Raw genomic sequence first — 24,416 nt, 5'->3', positions numbered from 1 at the left:
TGGTTTTATATTTCCCGGTCCAATTGTATTCTGCTGCAACTCTGGCTGGCACTGCGTTCGGGGCTACCAAACGTTCGTACAGTTCGTCGGTTTGTCGAAAGAAGTTCTGTAATTGATGGCGAAGACATGTTACAACATAAATTACTATGAATATACGCGGCTTATGAGAACTATATATTACGTACCGCAAGGACTATGTCACCGGTGGGGAACTTTCGACAGCATAGGTCTGGTCGTTGCTCAAGCTTGTTTCGCGTGAACATGACCAGTGAATCCACCACCTGTATAGGGGTTACCATTGTTAGCAAATAATAATCATGACGGTAGCATAAATGAGGGTTTCGACCCCGTACCTCACTCGTCAACCAGTTATCCGATGTGAGAAGGTCACGAAACCACGTCTTTCCTCGATCATCGTAACATGACTTTCTGAAGGAATGGTCAGTATTCGGGTTTGTCATCCATGCATGAAACTTCTCGACTTGATCGGGGGGGACCTGCACGAGTGGATCATACCGAGTAACCTTCTTTCGTTTCCCGTCCACCAGAACTTGGAACGAACCCCGAAGCTTCCATGGGAGCTTCCTCTTTTGCGACCCTCGTCGAGGTTTAGGCCGTTCAATCGACTGCGAGAGATGTGCTACATCCGACTCCACCCGTGACGCACTAGATGTATTCTCGACAGTCTGAGATTGAACATCTCTCGGTTTTTCCAGATCCGAGTCGGTGAAATCATCTGCATGTTGGTCCTGCAGAAAATATGTTAAAAGCCGAAGTGCTTTATTAAAAGGTCGACTACCAAGAATAAATACCTCGTCTCCGGACGACTCGGAGTACTGTGAATATATTATGATACGTTCAACCGGTGTGCACTCGCCGGGACAATCTTGAAGAGGGGCATTCTCGACACGAGCATGTTCGCCTTGGGATACATGCACGCTTTGATCGCCATTTGCATCTTCCTGTACGTTCTCTTCATGCACGTCTTGCTTGCACAACAAGTCACGTGCATGTTGCTTCAAATATGACACATGCAGACCTCATTATTACCGGATTAAGACTTATAATTTGAAATGGAAAAGTAATAAAATGTACCTCTCGTTCTGGTGTGTGATGGCCACCCGATGTAGCTTCCAATTCAGCTTGCTCCCCCTCGTGATCACAATGAGGTGATTCTCTCTCATGCACGCCTAAATCTGAAGGATCAATGTTCATGTCATCGGTAGATTCTTTAAAATCATCACCACCACTGGGTCCATCACCGCATCCATCGTCACCGAGCCCATCCAGTCCGTCACCCCGTCCGTCACCCGATCTAGTCCGTCTCATGTCGTTGGGATCTACAGGTAAACCCTAGAAAATGTACTGACATATTAATAAAAAACAAATATTCAATCGTACGTTAATTATTATAAATGACAAAATACATTACCTTAGCTATTCGGCGAAGAAATTTTCGAATGGATTTCAATTGAGCCTCCATACTACCCATCCGATCGTCCATACGCGTGTCCATGCGCTTCAAACGTTTTTCCACTCTCCTCAGACGCACACTGAACATGCGTCCCTTCTTGTCACTCTTACTCCTCTTTGTCTCATTCTCCTCAACCTCCACATCGATGTCATCAACCTTCTCCCCACTTTTATCCTCCTCATTCGCCTTATCTTTCACACCCTGATCAACATTCACACCTCGTCCCTCAGCATCGTTCTCATTTCCTCTGTGTGCTATCGATGGTTCAGCAACATCGCTTCCATGCAAACCTTCGACCATAACTTCGTCGTCCTCCGCTTCGGGTGGGTCGAAGGGCCTATTGAGGAAGTTCTTCTCCGCATCGGTTGGATTTAATATTAGCATTCTTACCTACAGAAACGGTAAGTTGTCGATGGCGTGAACATGAGAACTAATTAATAAATAGTTATAACGTAAATTCAACTCACAGTAGAAGATCGAAAAATCTCTCTGGCCAGCACGTGATATGCAGTCGAATGGCCACACCTCCACCGGAGAATGCGTGGCACAGCGTCCTGACTTACTATAGTCGCAACACACCCCGAAAGAGAAGATATAGTCTCGTATGCCCACACCTGTACAAATACATGATGGATGTAATAAACCACAACATAGAAAAAAAATAGCGAATAATAGAGTTTTTATGTCCGTACCTGGAACGCCCATGGAAAACCATAGAGACTATATGATTTCCTCAATCCTCCCTCCTTCGACTTCTTGGATGCGCCACGCTGCAGACTATAGATTGTTTTCTCGAACGACAACAATGCCCAATCGTGGTTGCAGCAGGCTTCCCAATCATCCACTATTCCCAGCAAAGTATGGTCAAACTTCATGCTTCTCTCTCTCCCCAATAGTACTAACTCTACGAAGTACACTATTGACACCTTAACTACATCAAAGTCATCCTCGAACCAAATGGATGTATACATCTTCTCCAACTCACTCAACAACAGGTCCGTGCTATTATTGAAGTATAGGGTCCTAAGTCTTTGAGGATACGTGATTTTCCTAACTGGACTCCTAGAATACTTTAGACCGCTAATGATGTCAAACTCTCTCCGACCAAACGACACCTTAGTCCCAAAAAGGTTGAAGCTAATAGTGTCTGGCGTACTCTCTTCAACCTCCCTAAGCAAAACACTATGTATCAGGGGCCCGTTAAATACAAGGTTCACATCAAGGAGCTGGCCGAAGACAGTTTTCCTAAACATAGCAAGCTGTTTTGGGGTCAGTTTTGTCTTGATATCATTGCTTGTTTTTGCTATATACGATAGACAAGTTATGTTGGTAGAGGCGTAGGTTGCAGGATCGATTTTAGGAATCATTTTACAACACCTGGACGGAGAGTCAAGAATAAAAACAACATAATAATGAGAAAGAACCAAGAAAGAACCAAGTAAGCAGTTGACATATCAAAAAAAACCAATTTTGTTCACGTGCTGATAAATATCTCGGGGTCGACCTCGGGCGAAGACAGTTTTCCTAAACATAGCAAGCTGTTTTGGGGTCAGTTTTGTCTTGATATCATTGCTTGTTTTTGCTATATACGATAGACAAGTTATGTTGGCAGAGGCGTAGGTTGCAGGATCGATTTTAGGAATCATTTTACAACACCTGGACGGAGAGTCAAGAATAAAAACAACATAATAATGAGAAAGAACCAAGAAAGAACCAAGTAAGCAGTTGACATATCAAAAAAAACCAATTTTGTTCACGTGCTGATAAATATCTCGGGGTCGACCTCGGGCTAAATCGATCCCGAGAATTAAAACAAAAAATCAATACTGTACACTTCCTCGGGTCTAAATTCGGGCGAAATCTTTCCCGAGAATTAATTTGCAAACGAAAAAATTCCCGGGGATTTTCGGGCGACGTGTTTCACGAAGAACCTCTAAAAAAATTGAAACCTCGGTCTTCCTCGCCTGGATTCGTCCCGGGAATTTTTCCAGCAAACAAAACCCCAATTAATAAATTTGAATTCACCAGTTTCCTACCCCATTTCGCTCGAAATCGCCCCGATTCTTCACCTTTTTCAACCTAAAACCACTTCAAACCCAACATTTACAGACCATAACCCTTCTAACTGTAACAGATAACGACGATGAGCATAAAAACCTTTCAATAGATGAAAACTAAACGCTAAAAATAATGAAATCGATGATAATAGAAAGTGAAATTCTTACATGCTAAAATCGACAAACCCTAACTACACAAACTAACGAAATCAACTTACCTCCAATATTGAATGCCAATAGCGAGGAAGAGAGCTTTTTAGTCAGCTTTAGTACTTGAACAGAGGAAGAAATGGCGAAGAAAAAAACGGAAAAGGAGAGGAAGAAGAGAAAGAGGGGGAAACGGGGGAGGCAACGGTTGTTTTTGAGGCAAGGGTAAATATATAATTTCGTTTAAGTTTAATTTAACTAAAATAATAGAATGAGTCATCCAAAACATTTATTTAAAGGTGGGTTATTTGAGCAAGAAATTCTTCTGAGAGGGTCATTTGAGTCAATATCCCTTGTTACGTGAGTTATGCTCTAGCGGTTAGACAAATGCCTCTCACTAAAAGTGGTAGATTCGAATTTTTCATCCCCATGTAATACTAATGTTCATGCCCAAAGAAAAAAAACCACAAATAAGAGAATAATAAATCATTAAACTAGGAGAGTAACTAAATCAAAAATTAATTTACCAGTCATTTGATAATCATTTAATTTTAGTTATTTTAAAAAATTATGCTTGTCTATTCACAATTTAATTTTAGTTATTTTAAAAAATTATGCTTGTCTATTCACAATTTCCTTGCCGTTTACCAAAGCAAATGAAAATGTGTTGATACTATACTACAGAAGATGTGAAATTCAACTAAACTTAAAAGACCAAAACTAAACTTTTGAAACCCTAAACCATATAAAAATGAAATCCAAACCTTAGAAACTAAATTAAAATTTTTATAATCACTAGTACCAAATTGAAACCATGCTCTAACCATCAAAAACAAATTTACGATTCAAGAAAAAAAAATTATTAGAAGACAATTTTACTTTCCATTTACCAGAAAAACAAGTAAACAACTCATGACAATTTCCAAAAGATAAGTCCATCGTAACAAATAAAATCATAGCAGAAACATTTCCAGTAGAAAAAACAAAGCATCAGAGCAAAATCCCATTAAACAGATATTTCAAAATTAATGTTGTTCATGGCCTTTCATCATGACTACACTAAACTATTCCTTAAGCTGTAACTGCTGCTTGGCTTGCAAGCCTCTTCCTGGCCTCTTCAATTATGGATAACTTAATACCCTTGCCCTTGGGAAGGGACACCCATGGCTTGGTACCCTTGCCTATTGTAAACACATTGCCTAGCCGAGTTGCAAACTCGTGCCCGGTCGCATCCTGGATGTGGATTGTCTCGAAGCTTCCCTTGTGCTTCTCTCTGTTCTTTATCACTCCAACACGACCACGATTTCTTCCGCCTGTCACCATCACGACATTTCCCACGTCAAACTTGATGAAATCAGCAATCTTGTTGGAGTCGAGGTCCAGCTTGATGGTGTCATTAGCCTTGATCAGAGGATCGGGATAACGGATTGTACGTCCATCATAAGTGTTCAGGTAAGGGATGCCCTTTTGCCCAAACTGCACTGAGCGAACTTTGCAGAGCTTATACTGAAAAAACAATATGAGGGTCAACCATGAATCGCCGAATGGTGTCGTAATCCGTTACTTCGGAGGATTAGGATATTAATTTCCCTATGCGAACCTCCCATGATAATAATCAGAAAAAAGTAAAGTGCATTTATTTTCATCTGAATCTTTTACATTTAAAAAACAAGATTGTAACAAATAATAAGTCAAAGTTCAATATCAAAGAACAGTAGCTAACCTTAGCCTCTTCATCCCTGACTGAGTGAAGACGGAATCGGCCCTTTGTGTCATAAAGAAGCCGAAAATTCTCGTTTGTTTTGGGAATAGACACAACGTCTGAGGAAGGCGTGACAAAAAGAAATGTTACAAGGAAGTGTTATTCTTAAAATGTAAAAACAAAAATAATAAACATAACAAATATCAAGAAACTAAGAGATAAAGCAGTTCCAGCAGTACAATGTTTATCAGAATGACTTCCATATGAGTTGAAAATCATATTGGAACATGTTATCCTTTTTTTTAGAGTGGAAACCATATTGGAACATATTATTCAAAGAAAAGGAGCTTTCTTATGATCAATTTTTTGACGCTATAGTTTTATTGGTTATTACTTGGTGTAAATGTTCCCACTTTTCCATTACTATAGCTTTTCTTCTTTCCAATTGGAGAAGGTCTTTAAAGTCTCTGGGGTTTCCCCTCTTTTGTAATTTCACGATATCAATGAAATTGTTTCTCATGGCTTAGGGCGGGTGTAGATGCTCCAGGGTATAGGGGAGCAAAACTTCAACTCCCAATTATCAAAAAATAAATAATGGTAAAATTATCTTGTTTGCAAATGATAATGTGGCAGGTAAAGTTATAGAAGATCACTATTCTTTGGCCCATTCCCATTTCAGACAACATTATTTGTGGGAAAAAATTAAGGCATCTTTCATTGAGAAATAATGGGGTGCTACAACAAATGAGGGCAGAAGCAGAACCAACACTCAAGTTATCAAAAATACAAAATACACAACTTACAAGAAGGGCTCCCCCAAGTCATTAGTAGTAGAAGGGTGGGGGGAGCACCAAAACCAAAAGAAGACAACGCCATATGGAAGCATTGAAGTGAAGTTAACACTCCAACATTTTCCCATTTCAGTTAAAAAAGTCAACAGCCAACTCCACAAAAGTAAAATGCCAATTTAGACGAGCTGTTCTAACAACTCTGCAATACTGGCACTTATGTACAATGGTCAGTAAATATTGGAAAATAACAGTATAATTACAATGTTTAAGAGAAGCATACCCATGAAACCCGCGGGATATGTCTTGTCTGTCCTCACCTTCCCATCAACCAAAACATGTCGTTGCATTAAAATTGCAATTACCTCACGGTATGTGAGAGCATATTTCAGTCGGTTTCGCAAGATAAGGATCAATGGAAGGCATTCCCTAGATTTATGAGGTCCAGATGAAGGTTTGGGGGCCTACAAGGAGATTTAAGAGGAGGAACAAAATGTCAGAAATAGGTGTAGACTTGTAGTGCATAAGCTTTAGAGAAAAAGTAAACTGAAATGAAACTAAGAGGTTGACTCACAAATGCACCACCGAGTTTGTCGAGCATCCAATGCTTCGGAGCATTGAGCCTCTTCAAATGCTTCTTCAATCCTCTTGCCTGTCATACCAATTATTAGTTGACGTTAATTTCAAAGGCAAAATTATCTGAACACAAAAACGACAGCGCACAAACAGAAATTTGAAGAGCATAAGCCAAAAAAAAGAATGATAGTGCACATCTGTACCCAGCAGAACGACTGTAATAACTACACAGAAAAAATCTTTTCCCTAAACAACAGAACCCAAATATTGTAACTCAGTTTTCCATGCCTTCAATACGTTGCCAAAATGACAATTAACCTAAAATATTCTGCGTTTTAAAAAAAGGAAAATGCAAGAATTCTCCGACTTCAGAGAGGAAACAGTAAACAAATTACAATATGAGCATAAAACTATTGAATCCCAGTTGAGCATTAAAAAAAAGGATTTCGAAATGCACTAACAAACTAAAATACAGAGTTGAAAACTCAATCATATAAACCAATCATACTTGTATAAAACCAGCCCATTGGTGAACTTTTCATATTCATGTGCGCAACAAATTTTGTCTCCACAAAGAAAGAAAAGAAACGCGTAATCACATCACGAAGAGACAAATCTGCAGACTCATATGTCACCTAAAACAGATACAGAAGTCTAAAATCCCACAAGCATAAAAGAACAAAATTCAAATGGAAACAACGATATTGAACATTTGAAGGGAAAAACATCAATGGACAAATGAAACCAATGAGGAATGGGTTCATAAAGAGATCCACTGACCATATCTTCGAATCGAAGCTCGAGAGAGCTAAACCTGAGGTTGCCGCCGGCGTCTGTGTGAGAGAGCTAGGGCTTCGCCGAAGTGAGAGAGAGAGAGTTCGTGTGAGAATGGGCCAGCCAGTGCGAAGAGAGAGAACTTGAGGGAAATTTTATTTTCTTTTTTCTTTTTTTTTAAATAATATAATGATAATAATAATTATTATTATTAAATTTTTTAAAAAATTAATCATTTAATAATAAGAAGGGAAAAGAAATCAATCAAAACATATTTTTCTCACTATTATTATGGTAATTATTTCGAAGAAAAAATAAGATTTAAATTTCAAAATGATGAAGATAAATGCTTTTGAATAAATATTAAAAAAAATAATTTTGTATTGAAAAAATTTATATCTTAATGAATAAAATAATTATAGTCGTGGAGATGTAATGGAGGACGGACGAATAATGGAGGACGTACTCGTGGAGATCTAATGGGCAATGATAGGAAAGAAGATGCACGTGGTGACGTCATGGACCATATCGACGTAGATGTGAAAAAAGGTAGACTACTACTCCTTTCTGATTTTGTAATTACTATGACTTTTAAAACTGTTTCTTTCATTCACGCAGGTTAGTGTAGAGCTGGTCCAAAATGAACCAAAGGTCTATCAGGTGGTACCTCGGGAACCAGAGATCTATGAGATACCAGAGGTCTGGAAGATACCAAAGGTCTATAATAAATCAGAGGTCCTTGAGGTACCAGAAGTCCAGAAGGTACCAGAGCTTCAAACGGTCCTAGAAGTCCTTGAAGGAGCGTGTCAAGATGATTACAATGATATCCATAGTACAAACATGTTGGAAACTACAAAGGTAAACACATAGCTTGATCAGGTACGTGCAAACTTTTAGTTTGTTTGCTAACTAAGCTTCTTGTAGGATGAATTGGTTGAGGACAACTGTGTTGATGATACTAAGGGTGATTGTGAGGTGGTCGTTGATGAGGCCGAAGATGTGGTCAAGGTGAACGATGGTGTCGTTGTCGTGGAAGAGGTAGAGTCCGACTCCATTAGGTTTCAGACGCCGAGACAAGAGGTAAATAATTATACTCAACATGTTGAGTTTGCCTTTTCACGGGGTCCTGACTAATTAACTTTCAGGTTCCATTTGTTGAGAGTTCATCGGACACGGAAGAAGAGTTTCTAGCCCAATCATAAGGCGTGGACCCAGACGAAATACGTCTGCTCTCACAACCAATGGCATGTCCCCAAACTCATCATCCAGAACGGAAAAGGAAATTTCCATGGAAGCTGCAAGGGTTGTTTGAAGTTAAGGTAGAGGGGAAGCGAAATAAGGTGGTACAGTATCCTATTGTGGATACCCTCCCTGATCATGATGCCAAATTTCGGACGTGGCTAGATGACTTTAAAAATAACCGTTCAACGTAGAAGATCCCATATTCCACAGGAAATAAGGACTGGTTTTACGACCTACTGAAGCCATCAAACTGGTGCACGAATGAGGTACGGGCTCATAACCATACGTAATATATTAAACAAGTGTACATCAATGTTCATAATCGGGTATTGTTCACAGGTCGTTGATGAGTTGTTTATGTTTATGCAGAAGAAGTTTGAACAGCGTCCTGACCTATGTTGTTGGAAGTTCACAATAGGCGACATTATTTTGGTACGTATATTCATATTCATTGATTTAGTTGATATTGTTTATGTAACAGAATTTCTAATTTATGTTACAAAACTTCTTTCGACGATGAATGGATGACCCATAATACCCATGCATGCAATTCGCCAATACCATACCTTCAAGAGTAGCAGACAAGTACGATTGGGACGAGAGAGATAAGACTGTTATGGGTTATATTAATTAACGACACTCATACAGACTACCATTTGTGGTGGATGGACGTGGATGCTTTATATCTCCCCTTCAACATAAGTGACAACCATTGGGTTATTATTTGTATCAACTTTGAGGAATGAGAGATCGCAATATGAGACTCCCTGAAATCAATCACCACAGATGCAGCTATGGAAGATCACTTGAAGGTTATGCACACTATAGTCCCATAGTTGCTAATCAAATACAATGTTATGAAAGTTCGACCTTGTCTACCGACTACACCATGGTGGGTTCATCGAGTTAGGTCAACACTACAGCAGATTGACAATGGCGACTGTGGTACTTTCTATGTAAAATATTTGAGTATGATGTAACAACGTCCACTTTGGATACCCTAAGACAAGATAGAATCTCATACTTTGAGAGGCAATTTTCCTTTCAACTTTAGGCAAATAGGCCTAATTTTTTATAGTCTAATATATAAGTGGTTTTATTTTATGAAATTTGTTTGTAATCTTTATGATTATCATAACTTAATACGTTAATTACCAACAAAATTCTTAAGTTGATAATTCAAACAAATGTATGTGAAAGTTTTAAGTTTATCATTTAAATTACTTGGTCCAGGTCGTGTATTATCCCCAACTGGGTTTTATGGCAGGAATTCAGGAAGTTAATTAAAATTTCTCGGGCGCATCGAGTTTACCCCAGACAATTTTGTTGACAAAATAAATTTTTATGTTTTTAAATAGTTTTTCACAAGTTTAGAAGAACCACGGTCAGGGTGGGTGAAGAGAATTGTGACATGATATCCTTTGTGAAGGGATCGAATCTCGTAGCGGAAGCATGTGAATGCTTGTGCTTTGATTTGTTTTAAGAAAAACTACAAAGAAAAGAAATAAGTAACACAAAAAAGAGAACCTACCTTTGAAGATTAGTCTGACCAATCGAACACCGACACCACCACAAGGACTTCCTCGCTATCCTCTGGACGAGAACCAATTTGTGGAAACCGTCTTTGAAACAGGGAATTTTTTAGAGAGATTGTGAGAGAAGCCAAGTCGAGAGAGTTTTCAAAATGTATCAACGTTTCCATAATGCAAACCTTTTGCATTTAAAGACGAGTGAAAAGTAGAGGGTAAGTTAATTCCCCAGCTCACCATAATCTCACTTCCTTGCATTATGCAATGAAGTGGGTTATTTAGTTAATTAAAAATCAATTTAATTAAACTAAATAAACATAATTGAATTATCTAACTAATTAATTATGTTTTTGTTTTAATTAAATATCATATATTTAATTAGAACTTTATTCAAATGCACATCTCTCTCATAATCTATAGTTTTAATGTGTATCTCATGCACATTAATTTTAACCTATAGTTTTAATATGAATCCAATTCATATTAAATATTATTTGAATCTTATTCAAATAATTCTCTCATAACAATATAGTATTAATTTCGAATCCTTATTCAAAATTAATTATATAACGTATCAGCATATACATTATATATATGGTGTATGCGCTATACACTTTCCCTTATTAAATTTGAACATTTTCAAATTCTTTCAAATTCTTAATCCTCGTTTTACCTGTTGTGAGTTAACAATGGGACCTAATGAACCTACAGATTAGAAGTTCCAATGATACAAAATTACTTAATTAAACTCATTAATTAAATTAATCAACATTTATTAACTATGAGTTACTCCACTACAGACTCACAGCTGCACTCTTCACACTGTAGAATATTTTGTGTCCATGGATATTAATCATTAACAGTAATTCAATCCTTCACGTTCTTGTAACTTCAGTAGGGTCAAATTATCATTTTACCCATGAGTTACCTCTTTTTCCTTAAGTACCATTGATCCTCAAATATATAACCTATTTATGGTCTAACCATTAAACAGAAGTCTCTCTCGGGCCAGTGAGAGGGTGGAGCCCTTTGTTCAAGTCTCAAAGTCAACACTAAAGGGAACACTTATCCACTTACCCTAAAGTCGGGAATGAGTGAATTTCATCTTGTGTAGTTATGTTCCTAGTTCCCCACTCGAACTTGTCCCCAAAATGGTAGGTATATTGAGTCAGCATCTTTGGCCACTCTCACTCATACAAATCGAAGGATAATTCCTCATTGGTGTTTATAACTCAATCAGCATTGAGATAGAGTTACATGGTCATCTTGTGAAATATTAATCTAATTTGTTATCGATGTTACAATTAAAGATTAATATTTTCGTGGTATTGGCATATACCTCAAACCATGAGGTTGTGAGTTCGATCCCCCATCCCCACATGTTGTACTAAAAAAAAAAAAATATATATATATATATATATATATATATATATATATATATATATATATATATTTTCATGGTCCAATCTTATACAAACTTATTGTATAAGATACCCCTACTCGCATGCCTCCACATGAACGACTCGAATTGAATCATTTGTAACTTTTACAAAGTCGGCTATATCCATAGTGTCACCAGGATGAGGTACTCAACCTTATCCATATACTATAGACCATTTAGGTTATTACTGGAACATGATTTGACTTTATATCTACTAAATACCATGTCTATCAAATATATATTGTTCCAGGTACATTAAATAATCTCGGATGTTAGTTTATTGGATTAAGATTATTGCAATTCTAAAAGAAACTTCAATAACAGCTTTATTGAATAAATATTTGTTTTACATTGACAAACCACAAGCTTAGGGCATAAACCCAACAATCTACCACTTGAACTAAACTCTAGTGGGGTGTACAAAAGCTTAAAATAATGGGTGTTGTACAATACTATAAAGTACAAATAGAATAAACTAGGCATACATTACACCCTTTACAAATTTCCCACTTGCTCTAAACTACATTGTACATATTTTGTAGACCTAGATTTTCTAGATGGCCCTCGAACATTTTAGCCATTAGAGCCTTTATAAATGGACCATTAATATTATGCTCCGATGCAATCTTCGTGACGATCACGTCCCCTCATTGCACTATTTCTCATATTAAGTGGTAATTTATCTCGATGTGCTGCCTCTTTTGTGACTTTGGGGTTCTTTACAATTTGTCACAACACTAATATTATCACAATAAAGGGTGATGGACAAATTATATTTAGAACAACTTCCAAATCAGTTATGGACTTCCTAAGTCATACTGCCTCTTTTGCTACTTTACAAGGGGCAACATATTCTGCCTCCATTCTGGAGTCTGCAATGCATCCTTGTTTGATGCTCCGCCATACTACAACTCCTTGGATTTCCTTGAATCCATATCACTTTGGAAATCAGAGTTAGTGTATCCTGTAGGATCAAATCATTAGTGATATACACAAGCACATAGTTCCTCGTTCTCTAAGATACTTGAGAATTCGCTTAATGGTAGTCTAGTGCTCATATCCTAAATTGGATTGATACCTATTGACAATCCCTACTGCATAGCAAATGTCAGGCTTAGGACCCAACATGGCATACATTAGGCTGCCCACTGCTGAAGCATAGGAAATGCGTCTCATATCCTCAACTTCTTGAGGTGTCTCATGACATTGTTCCTTGGACAAAGAGATTCCATGTTTGAAAGGTAGTAAACCCTTCTTGAAATTCTGCATGAATATCTGACAAGCATTTTATCAATATAAGTTGTCTTAAATAGAAATAGTGTTTTGTTCTTACGATTCCTTATAATTTGAATCCCTATAACAAATTGGGCTTCACCCAAATCTTTCATTTGGAACTGAGCCGCTAGTCATTTCTTGATGTTAGTAAGGAAACCTACATCATTCTTTATGAGTAGGATATCATCTACCTACAACACTAAGAAAGCTACCGTGTTGTTGATGATTTTCTTGTATACACAAGACTCGTAAACTTTTTGGTCAAAACCGTAAGATTTGATTGCAATATAAAATTAATCTTATATTCCAAGATTTAGATGCTTGTTTCAATCCATAGATGGATTGTTTAAGCTTGCAAACTTTTTAATCTTGACCTTGCACGATGAACCCTTTTGGTTGAGACATATAGATACTTTTTTCAAGATTGTCATTTAGGAAGACAATTTTTTTGACATCCATTTGCCATATTTCATAGTCATAATATGTGGCATGGACAAAAGTATCCTAATAAACTTTAGCATGGCAACAGGGGAAAAAGTTTCCTCATGTCTACCCCTCTCTTTGGGTGTAACCCTTTGCCACAAGTCTAGCTGAGGGTGTTCACGGTTTGGTTCGATCCGGTTTGAGTGTTGAACCAAAATCGAAATCAATTTTAAAAAAGAAATATTCAGAACCGAGCAAGACCGAAGTGCACAGCCAAACCGAACCTACAATTTGGTTCGGTTCGATTTGGTTCCTGCGGTTTGGGTTCTAGATCAGTTACTTGTGGGTCTACACTTCTGGGCTTTATATTTATATTATTTAAAAATTAAGAGGAAAAAAAAACAAAATGTACTGTTAAGAAACCCTTGAGAGTTGGATCTAAGAACCTTGCTAACAAACAAGATCCATAGAACACAATCCCAAAAACCCCAAAAACAATTATGGAATCAACCCAAGGAAAAGTTTAAGATCAGATTACCTTGATGATCAATATCAAGAGTAGAGAAAACTCGATTCTAAACTCGGGATTCGAATCACTCCACAAGAGATATGATTAACACTACTTGAATGATCCTAACATGCAAATTTTAAAGACACAAGATATGGGAGATAAAGCTCTCAACCAAGCTAGTGAGAAAACTCACTTTTCATTCAACTTAAAATGTGTCGACAACAAGAAATCTCAAGACTATATATAGTCATTCTAGCAAGTCATATGAAAGATCTTAAGAAAAAGGAAATACTCATTAACTTACAAGAAATGAAAAGACATAACTTACAAAAAATGAAAAAACAAGCAAATGAAAAGGCTAAGAAAATAGAAAGCTAACAAAATCAATTAAAATCCTGTCCATAAAGAGGGATGTGGGTGTTTGACTTGAATTTTGAATTGAATGAGTTAACTTTGACTTGAATTTGGAGTTGACTTTGACCTTGACCAAGTTGACTTTGACTTACCTTAAAAACACTTAGAAATGCATAACTTGCACCAAATTGTAATGAATTGTTCCAGCATCTTGCACATCTTCCTTTAATTCTCTTGTCAAGTTCACGGATACTTAGACATGAAGTAGTAAGGGTTGTTGAAGTTTCCTAGCTCTCGATCTTGTAATCGGTCCATGAGACATGACAAAGGGAGCTCCTTGGTTCATATCATTCTCCCCTTCTTCAGAAGGATTCTTCCTCGATTCTAAAGGATCTCCTTGAAGAGAAGATAAAAAAAAGTGTGATTTGATTTTTCCTCATCTCTGTGTGTCTCCCCTGATGTGTTGCCCTCCCTTAAATACCCACTTAACCCACTCAAAGTAACCGTAAGAGAGAGGAGTCATGGGAGAAAAAGGAGGGAGAAGAACGTGGATAAAAAACTACGTAATAGGCCTTTGACGAGAAACATAACCAATTTGAAAAAATAAAATAAAAAAAACCAACTCATTTAAAATTAAATACTTTTTCTTTTTAATATATATTTGTTTTAATAAATCAAATTCTTTTCTTTTTAATACATATTTGTTTCAATAAATCAAATTCTTTTCTTTTTAATACATAATCTACTCTAATACTTAATCCAATTAAAACATTACATTAAAACTTTATGATAAAGTAAACTTAGGATAATTTAAACCAAAACAATTAAAATACCACTTAATAAAAAAATAAAAATAAATAGATAAATAACAAAAATTAAGCCGGACCAAATACGGTGTCTACAACTTGCGCCCCTTTGTGTATCATTGCAGAATTAAAAGGGTAGACAAAGGCAAAAGATAAAGTATTGGGAACGCGAGATTTTAAGAAGGCTAGAATGACGAACCTTTCTTGACAGGCTTGACCACGATCTTTGATCGGGTTTGATTTAACGAACAGAAAACTAGAAGGCAACATACTTGGCTTGACATAGGCTTCGACCACGATCTATCGGGTTCGATTTAACCAACAGAAAACTAAAAGGCAACGGATTTGGCTTGACATAGGCTTTGACCACGATCTTTGATCGGGTTCGATTTAACCAACACAAAACTAAAAGGCAACAGGCCTGGCTTGAGGCTTCAACCACAATCTTTGATCGGGTTCTATTTAACCAACAGCAAACTAAAAGGCAACGGACCTGGCTTGACACAGGCTTCGACCACGATCTTTGATCGGTTCGATTTAACCAACAGAAAACTAAAAGGCAACGGACCTGGCTTGACACAGGCTTCGACCACGATCTTTGATCGGGTTCGATTTAACCAACAGAAAACTAAAAGGCAACGGACCTCGCTTGACACAGGCTTCAACCAAGATCTTTGATCAGGTTCGATTTAACCAACAGAAAACTAAGGACCTGGTTTGACACAGGCTTCGACCACGATCTTTGATCGGGTTCGATTTAACCAACAGAAAACTAAAAGGCAATGGACCTGGCTTGACACAGGCTTCGACCGCGATCTATCGGGTTCGATTTAACCAACAGAAAACTAAACAAGCTTGCTTGAGCAAGAATGAACCATTATGAAATTCTCTACCATAGGGCTTTGAGACTTCTTCAATGAAAATGCATGAAACGATGCATAAAACGATGCATGAAATGTGAGTTTGACGCATGATAATAATAGGAAAATTTTTCTTAGATGCCAAAATAGAGTGAAATCACTTGCTTTTATAAAAACTTGGGATTGTTCAGATAGCCCGATCACCGCATTTCGATTTCCTTCAAAAATCGTTTTAACTGGATCGAGAGTACCCAGAACAAATGGGGCGACAACTTTGCCCCTGACAACTTTGTAATGTCATATTTGCCCCTATGTTTCAGAAAACAAATGTCCCTATTTTAAGGCTTCCTGTGCCCTTATGTTTGATTTCGAGTAACACATAGCCTTGGAGACGTGAATATAAAAGCTACCATCTTTCGTACATAGAAAGAGACGAATGGAGACCAGACTTTATAAATGAGATTTCAAATTATGACAAGGGACACACGTCTCGAAGATGTGGTTCAAATTTGTAGGCTATAATAGAAAATGAATACACAAAACGCCTTTCAAGTGAAATACTGAGATCAATGTGAAATTTTTGAGATACACGAGAAATTATGCATAATACTTTCGAACATGATCTGAATTGATTGGATTTAAAAAACTTGCTGCCATCCATGTTGGCTAGAACTAGTGCTCCTCCAGAGAAAGCCTTTTTCACCACAAATGGTCCATTTACTTCGTGATATTTCTGTAATGGGAGAATTCTTTTCAGAACTAAATCTCCTTCTCTAAACCTTCTTGGGCGCACCTTCTTGTCATAGGCTTTCATCATTCTTCTTTGGTAAAGTTGTCCTCTGCATAATGCCATCAACCTCTTTTCTTCTACAAAATTTAGCTGCTCATAACGCCTTTGGACCCACTCATCCTCTTGTAACTTAGCTTCCATGATAACTCTCAATGATGGAATTTCTACTTCAAGAGGGAGAACATCTTCTATACCATAAACTAATGAAAATGGCGTTGCCCCAGTTGAAGTACGGACTGAGGTGCGGCAACCATGTAAGGTAAATGGAAGCATTTCATGCAGTCTCTGTAAGTTACAGTCATCTTTTCAACTATTCTTTTTATGTTTTTGTTGGCGGCTTCCACTGCATCATTCATCTTAGGTCGATAAGGGGTTGAGTTGAGATGTTTGATCTTAAACTGCTCACAGAGCTCACTCATCAAATTGTTGTTCAAATTCCTTGCATTATTGGAAATTATGCTTTCAGGAAGACCATAACGACAAATAATTTCTTTCTTGATGAATTTGACTACAACTTCTTTTGTCACATCTCGGTAAGAAGCTACTTCTACACATTTAGTAAAATAATCTATGGCTACCAAAATGAATCGATGCCCATTTTATGCTTTAGGTTCGATAGGTCCTATCACATCCATGCTCTACATAGAGAAAGGCCAAGAAGCTGTCAAAGTCTGCAAATGAGAAGCAGGAGCATAAGTCTTGTCCGAGTAAATTTGACATTTGTGACATTTTCTTGCATATTTAATACAATCTGTCTCTATAGTCAGCCAATAATAGCTAGCTCTTAAAATTTGTCTAGCCATCATGTGCCCATTTGCATGATTGCCACAAACTCTTTCATGAATTTCCTTCATAATCCAATTGGCCTCTCTTCCTTCGACGCACCTTAGGAGAACCATGTCATGGTTCCTCTTGTACAGTATCTCTCCATTTAAGAAAAACTTCATTGCCAACTTGCGGAGGGTGCACTTATCATTTTCTGAAGCATTTGGTGGATATTCTTTACTCTTTATATATTGCTTGATGTCATGAAACCAGGGGTTACCGTCGGGTTCTTTCTCAATACTCATACAAGAAGCTGGGACATCTCTCCTCCCAACTTTAATCGGACGGGCATCCTCATTGAGTTCTAAATTGAACATCACCGCTAATGTGGCCAATGCATCTGCTACTTGATTATTTTCTCTTGGCAAAAAATCAAATGAGATTTCATCAAATTCTTGTGACAATTGTGTTATGAGTTGTTTGTAAGGCAACAACTTAACGTCTCTTGTTTCCCATTCTCCTCTTGGTTGATGAATTACTAGCATAGAATCCCCAAAAACTTTAAGTTTCTTAACCTTCATATCAATAGTAGCTTGGACGCCCATCGAGCATGCTTCATACTCGGCCATATTATGTGTGCAGTCAAAATATAATCTAGCAGTAAGAGGGTATAGTTCCCCTTTGGGATATCAAAATAGCCCCTATCCCATGACCTAACTCGTTAGAGGCACCATCAAACATCATGGTCCAAGTTTGTGGGTCTAAACTTTCCTCACTTGCGGTTATGGTGGAGATATACTCATCTGGAAAATCGAACTTCACCGGTACGTAGTCATTTATAGGTTGTTGAGCTAGGTGGTCGGCCATAACACTCCCCTTAATGGCCTTTTGAGTCACATAGACAATATCATATTCGGACAAGAGAACCTGCCACCTTGCAATTTGACCGAGAGAGACGGCTTTTCAAAAATTTACTTTATGGGGTCCATCTTTGAAATGAGCCATGTGGTATAATACAACATGTATTGTCTTAGACGTCGAGCAGCCCAAGCTAGAGCACAACAAGTTTTTTCTACTTGAGAGTATCTAGTTTCGCAATTGGTGAACTTCTTACTTAAATAATATATAGCACGTTCTTTCCTGCCTGAATCATCATGCTGCCTCGATACACATCCCATTGAGTCTTCAGTCACTGTGAGATATAAAATAAAGGGTCGTCCTGGAGTTAGTGGCACAAAAACTAGAGGGTCTTGCAAATACTGCTTAATCTTATCAAATGTTGTTTGACAATCTTCACTCCATACCCCATCGTTGTTCTTGCGGAGCAATTTAAAGATGGGTATGCAAGTTGTTGTTAAGTGAGATATGAACCTTGCGATGTAGTTGAGTCGTCCTAGAAATCCTCTGACTTCTTTCTGCGTCCGTGGAGGTGGTATCTCTAAGATTGCTTTGACTTTATCCGGGTCAACTTTAATATCTTCTTGGCTTACTACAAAACCCAGGAGTTTTCCAGTGGTTGCCCCAAATATGCGTTTGTTGGGATTGAGTTTCAATTTGAACTTCCTCAATCGATCAAACAGCTTCCTTAAAATAGTTGTGTGCTCCTCGCCCTCTTTTGACTTGGCAATCATATCATCCACGTAAACTTCAATTTCTTTGTGCATCAAGTCATGAAAGAGAGTAACCATTATACGTTGGTAGGTTGCCCCAGCGTTTTTTAGTCCAAATGGCATAACTTTGTAGCAGAAAGTTCCCCATAGCGTAATGAATATGATTTTTTCACGATCTTCAGGTGCCATCTTGATCTGATTGTAGCCTGAGAACCCATCCATAAAGGAGAAGGTTGAGAACCCAGCAGTATTATCAACCAACACATCGTATGAGGAAGCGGGAAGTTATCTTTTGGACTTGCACGATTCAAGTCTCTATAATCCACACACATTCTTACTTGTCCATTTTTCTTTGGTACAGGGACAATGCTTGCCACCCACTCAGGGTAATTAGATACTGTAAGGAATCCTGCATCAATTTGCTTCCTTACTTCATCTTTTATCTTGATCAACATATCCGGCTTCATCTTCCGTAACTTCTGTCTCACCAGCTTGAACTCTGGGTTGATCAGCAATTTGTGCACTACGATGTCTGTATCTAAACCAGGCATATCTTGATAGGACCAAGTAAAAACATCAGCATACTCATGAAAAAACTCTATCAACTTTTTGCGATTCTCTGAAGACATATTAATGCCTATTTTAATCACTTTGGCTTCGGCTTGTGATCCCAAGTTAATTGTCTCAGTTAATTCTTTATGGGGTCCCAACATCTTTTCTTCTTCTTCTAGCATTCTCAATAACTCAGCAGAGGGTTCCTCATCTATTTCCTCATCAGACTCGATATTGTATATAGGTGTATCAAGCTCGTATTTCTAATCATTATCGCATTCAATCTCAGTATTACTGCTTAAGACATAATAAAGGAGAAAAGAAAAGAAAAGAAAACAAATGAATAAACTGGCCCAGAGAATAGTAGAGCAAAAAAACAAAATGAATGAACTCAAACTTTTATTGATATGGAAGAATTATAAACAAATAATATGTCTGGATGGAATGTACAAGAAATAGAAAATTAATTTAATTAATTAAGAAAATGAGGGGAAGAAAAAAAAATGGACAATTACTTTGATTTATTATTTACAAAAGACGGTAGCTATAACATGCTTCAATTGCTCAGCTCGAAACCGTCTTGGCACGGGTAGACAATGTTGGTGTGTTGCCCTAAACTCGTAGTTTGTATTTTGTGTAAAAACAAATGTATATTCAATAAAGTTTTATTCAATAAATTTGTTGTTGAATTCATAGCATTGCATTGTCCAAAATCCAATAAACTAAACATCCGAGGTTATTTTAGTGTAACCGGGACAATATATGTACTGGGTATATATTTGATATACCCCTGATATACGAGGTATATATTTGATATACCCTGATATACAAGTGGATAATGTCCCGTGAATAACCTAAAGGGTCTATAGTATATGGATAAGACTGGGTACCTTATCCTAACAACACTATGGATACGGTCCACTCTGTAAAGGTTACAGACGACTTGATCCAGGTCGTTCGTGTGGAGACATGCGAGTGGGGGTATCCTATACAATGAGTTTGTATAAGACCGGACCACAAAATAGCCAATCCTTAGATGTAACACCGTTAACTAATAGATTGTTGTTTCTTAGGATGACCAGGCAACTCATTCTCAATCCTGGGTGAGTTATGGACTCCTGCTCGCAATGGCTTGTCCTTTGATCTGTATGGGTGAGAGTAGCCCGAGTTGCCGACTCAATATTCCTATCATTTTGGGGACGAGATCGAGTGGGGAGCTGGAAACATAACTTCACATGATGAAATTCACTCCTCTCCGACTTTAGGGGAGTAGATGAGTGTTCCCTTAAATGCTGATTCCAGGACTTGAACAAGGGGCCCCACCCTCTCATTGGCCCGAGAGGGACTTCCGGTTATTTGTCGGACCATAATAGGGTTGTTCATTAGAGGAGCAGTGGTATTTAAGGAGTAAGATGTAACTTAGGGGTAAAACGATAATTTGACCCAACTTGAGTTACGAGCACTCGTGAAGAATTGACTCGTCATTAATGGTCGTATATCCATGGACATGAAAACATTCTGCAGTGAGAAGAGTGCAACTGCGGGTCTTTAGTGGAATGACCTGTAGTTAACGGATGTTGATTAACTCGGTCAATGAGTTTGACAGCTTAATCTCGTATCGTTGGAGCTTCGGATTTGTAGGTCCATTAGGTCCCCTTGCTAGCTCATAACGGGTGCAACAAGGATCAAGTTTTTGGAAGAATTTGAACTGTTCAAATGTAATAAGGGATTATATGTATATTGATACATTATAATATATAGTTAATTCTAAATTAAAACTATATATTATGAGAGAAATTATTTGAATGAAATTCAAATAAAATTAATATGAATAAGATTCATATTAAAACTATAGGTTAAAAATAATGTGCATAAAATGTACCTTAAAACTATAGGTCATATGAGAGAAATGCTATAAAATATGATTCTATTTATGTGATAAATAATTAAGTGTTATATATTAATTAATTATTAATTAGATTAATAATTAATTAATATTTATTAATTAATATGATTAATTATTTATATATATATATATTAATTAATTATTATATATAGATATATATGTTATATATTATTAATATTAATAATATTATTAAACTCCCCTGCAAATTTGCAGGGGAGTGAGGAGTTAATATGACGTGAGGAGTTACCCCACGTCATTCTTCTTTCTTTTTGGATTACAGAAGAGTTCTGCAATGTTGGGTACAGAAGAAAAGAAAGAGAAAGAACTCCCATCTATTCTCTCTCAAGCTCTCTCAAACTCTCCGTCTCATTCCAAAGAAACGCTCCCACAAGCATGTTCTCGTAACCCAAGAGGATAGTAAGGAAGATCGTTTGGTGGTGTTAGAGGGGAATTCGTTGAAGAAAAGTTCTTCAAAGGTATAATTTTTCCCCTGTTTTTCCTTCTTGCACCGCTCCGGGATTCACATCCCTTCAGACAAAAGGTCCGACTTGCTCTCTTTCTTCTGTCACTACTGCCACTGCAGAGCTCTCATCGTACTCTTGATGGATTATGCCGGCACTTCTAAAAGAGTGGTTGAGACGTGGAACAATCCTCCTAGGGTAATCACGCTCCTCATTCTCAAATCTTGAGAGTCGTTTTGCTTTTTCCAAACTCCGCACTCTAATGATGTAGCCTCTACTTGGTTTATACCTCAACCCGAACTTCTTTGTATTCTTAGCCATTTTCAGCAGCTTGTCTAAGCTCCCATTTTCTCCTTTAAAGGTGGCCTCTAAAAGTCGTGGCTTAGGTATTCCAAACTTCCCATGTAAAGTTGTAGCATCTGTAATCTCGAATGATTGGAATGAAGACTCAAAAGCTTCTTCTACTGCTTCAACGTATGGCATCGAAGCAAGCCTTGAGACTAGAATGTCTTCTAGTTCCGATATGATCACTAACTTTTGGTCAACCGCAAACTTAATTTTCTGATGTAAAGTGGATGGAACTGCTCCTGTCGAATGTATCCACGGTCGCCCCAGCAAGAAACTATAAGCTGATGTGATGTCCATAACCTGAAATGTTATGTCAAAGGTGCAAGGACCTATCTGGATCAGGATCTCAATATCCCTAACAACAGTGCTGCAAGCTCCATCGAAAGCTCTTACTATCACAGTACTAGGTCTCATATGGGACATATCAACCGGTAACTTCTCTAGCGTGGATCTTGGCATTATGTTTAAAGAAGATCCATTGTCCACAAGGACTTTTGCTATTAGGAAGTTTTTACACTTAACTGAGATATGGAGAGGTTTGGTATGTCGTGTACTCTCTGGTGGTATCTCCTCATCTGTAAAAGTGATGGAGCTAGATGCCGTTATATTCCCCACAACGTTGCTCAAATTATCCACGGTGATGTCTTGTGAAACGAAAGCCTACTTCAAGGCCTCCAACAGTGTATTTCGATGCGCTTCAGAGGATAACAGTAAAGATAATATAGAGATCTTTGCGGGTGTCCGACCTAATTGTTCAATAACTTTGTATTCACTTTGCTTCACTAGCTTTAGAAAATCTTGAGTCTCTTCCTCGGATACGGATTGTTTAGGACTTGCATCCTTTACAACAATTGCCTCCACCAGTTCATCACAAATATCCTTGTTGAGTTTGGTCTTCCCTTTCTTATCTTCCTCTGCTTTTTCCTTCTTCTCACTTGCTTTCTCTTTATTCTTTTCACTAGCGGGCTCATTCACGCGCTTTAGCAAGCTATCCGGTGTATAACATCTCTCAGTTCGTGTCAAACCTCTTACTCTGGTGATATTGTCAATTGGGAGTGAAGGAGATGATACCTCTTGCCCTACAGTCACCTTTCACTCATATCTCCAAGGCACTGCTTTGGAACTTTTATACTCGAAAGCAGCTGGGACCGTGATAGTGATTGGTTTCCGACTGCAGCTGGGTGCATCTAGCTTTTCACAGTAAAAAATGGTGAGAGGTTTTGGCTTAAGAGAATCACTTGAGCCCTCAGCAACTAAGATATCTTCCACGACATTTGTCCTTTTCTTCAGTTGAGATTTTGTAACAGTAAGGACTTTTGAGTCTAACAACTCTTGAACTCTCTTTTGAAAACGGTTGCATTGCTCAAGGGAGTGACCTTTTGCCCCAGCGTGGAACGGGCACGTCTGACTTCCATCATACTCTTTATACTTGAGGTTTGGGCATAGGTACTCCACTGATACATATCCACTACCCAAGAGATTTTCAAATAGTTCCTCCAAAGGGATTGTAATATCGCCAACCTTACTCTTCGACTCGATCCCTTGGCATTCGATTGCATTTATTTAGACATTCTGATGATTCGGCGGCAGATTCTTACTTACATCAGGCCCATTTTCTTTTTTAAAGTTCAACCAACCTACCCTAATCAAAGCTTGAACTCTGTATTTCAATGCAGTGCAGTTCTTTGTTGAATGTCCTATGGCTCCTGCGTGATAGTCACAACGAGCATTCGCATCATACCATCTTGGGTATGGAGGCTGGATCAGATCTACAGGTACAGGTGCCAGCTGATTATTTTGAAATAACTGAGGCAGAAGCTCAGTATAAGTCATGGGGATTGGGTCAAACTGGGTCTGTTTACGTGCCCCTCTATTAGTCTGCTGCCCTTGAGTATAGAATGTATTATACTGCTGACCCCTAGGTTGGAAATTTTAACTGGCCGGGGGTCGAAAATTTTTAAAGGAATAAGGGGAGTAATTTGAAGTTGCATTATTCACAAATGGTTCATTATACCCGTATGGTGT

General features: G+C 37.9%; 1 protein-coding gene and 1 pseudogene across 1 annotated transcript; both read right to left on the bottom strand.

Moving 5' to 3' along the window:
- Positions 1-4,597: 4,597 nt before the first annotated feature.
- LOC111005064 (small ribosomal subunit protein eS4x) lies at positions 4,598-7,675 on the bottom strand. Its single transcript, XM_022276425.2, has 5 exons — positions 7,525-7,675; positions 6,743-6,820; positions 6,452-6,632; positions 5,402-5,499; positions 4,598-5,184 (listed from the first exon to the last, which is right to left on the bottom strand). Exons 1-5 carry the CDS (start codon positions 7,525-7,527, stop codon positions 4,750-4,752), a joined length of 795 nt encoding a protein of 264 aa, XP_022132117.1. The 5' UTR covers positions 7,528-7,675; the 3' UTR covers positions 4,598-4,749.
- Positions 7,676-16,556: 8,881 nt separating this feature from the next.
- LOC111004780 (uncharacterized) overlaps positions 16,557-24,416 on the bottom strand; it is a 28,561-nt pseudogene continuing 20,701 nt past the window's right edge.

The sequence above is a fragment of the Momordica charantia genome (genome assembly GCF_013281855.1).
Source record: "Momordica charantia cultivar OHB3-1 chromosome 11 unlocalized genomic scaffold, Mcharantia_2.0 BLBB01000011.1, whole genome shotgun sequence".
Lineage (NCBI taxonomy): Eukaryota > Viridiplantae > Streptophyta > Magnoliopsida > Cucurbitales > Cucurbitaceae > Momordica > Momordica charantia.
The sequence above is the reverse complement of the archived record's forward strand: the minus strand, read 5'-3'. Positions and strand labels throughout refer to the sequence as shown.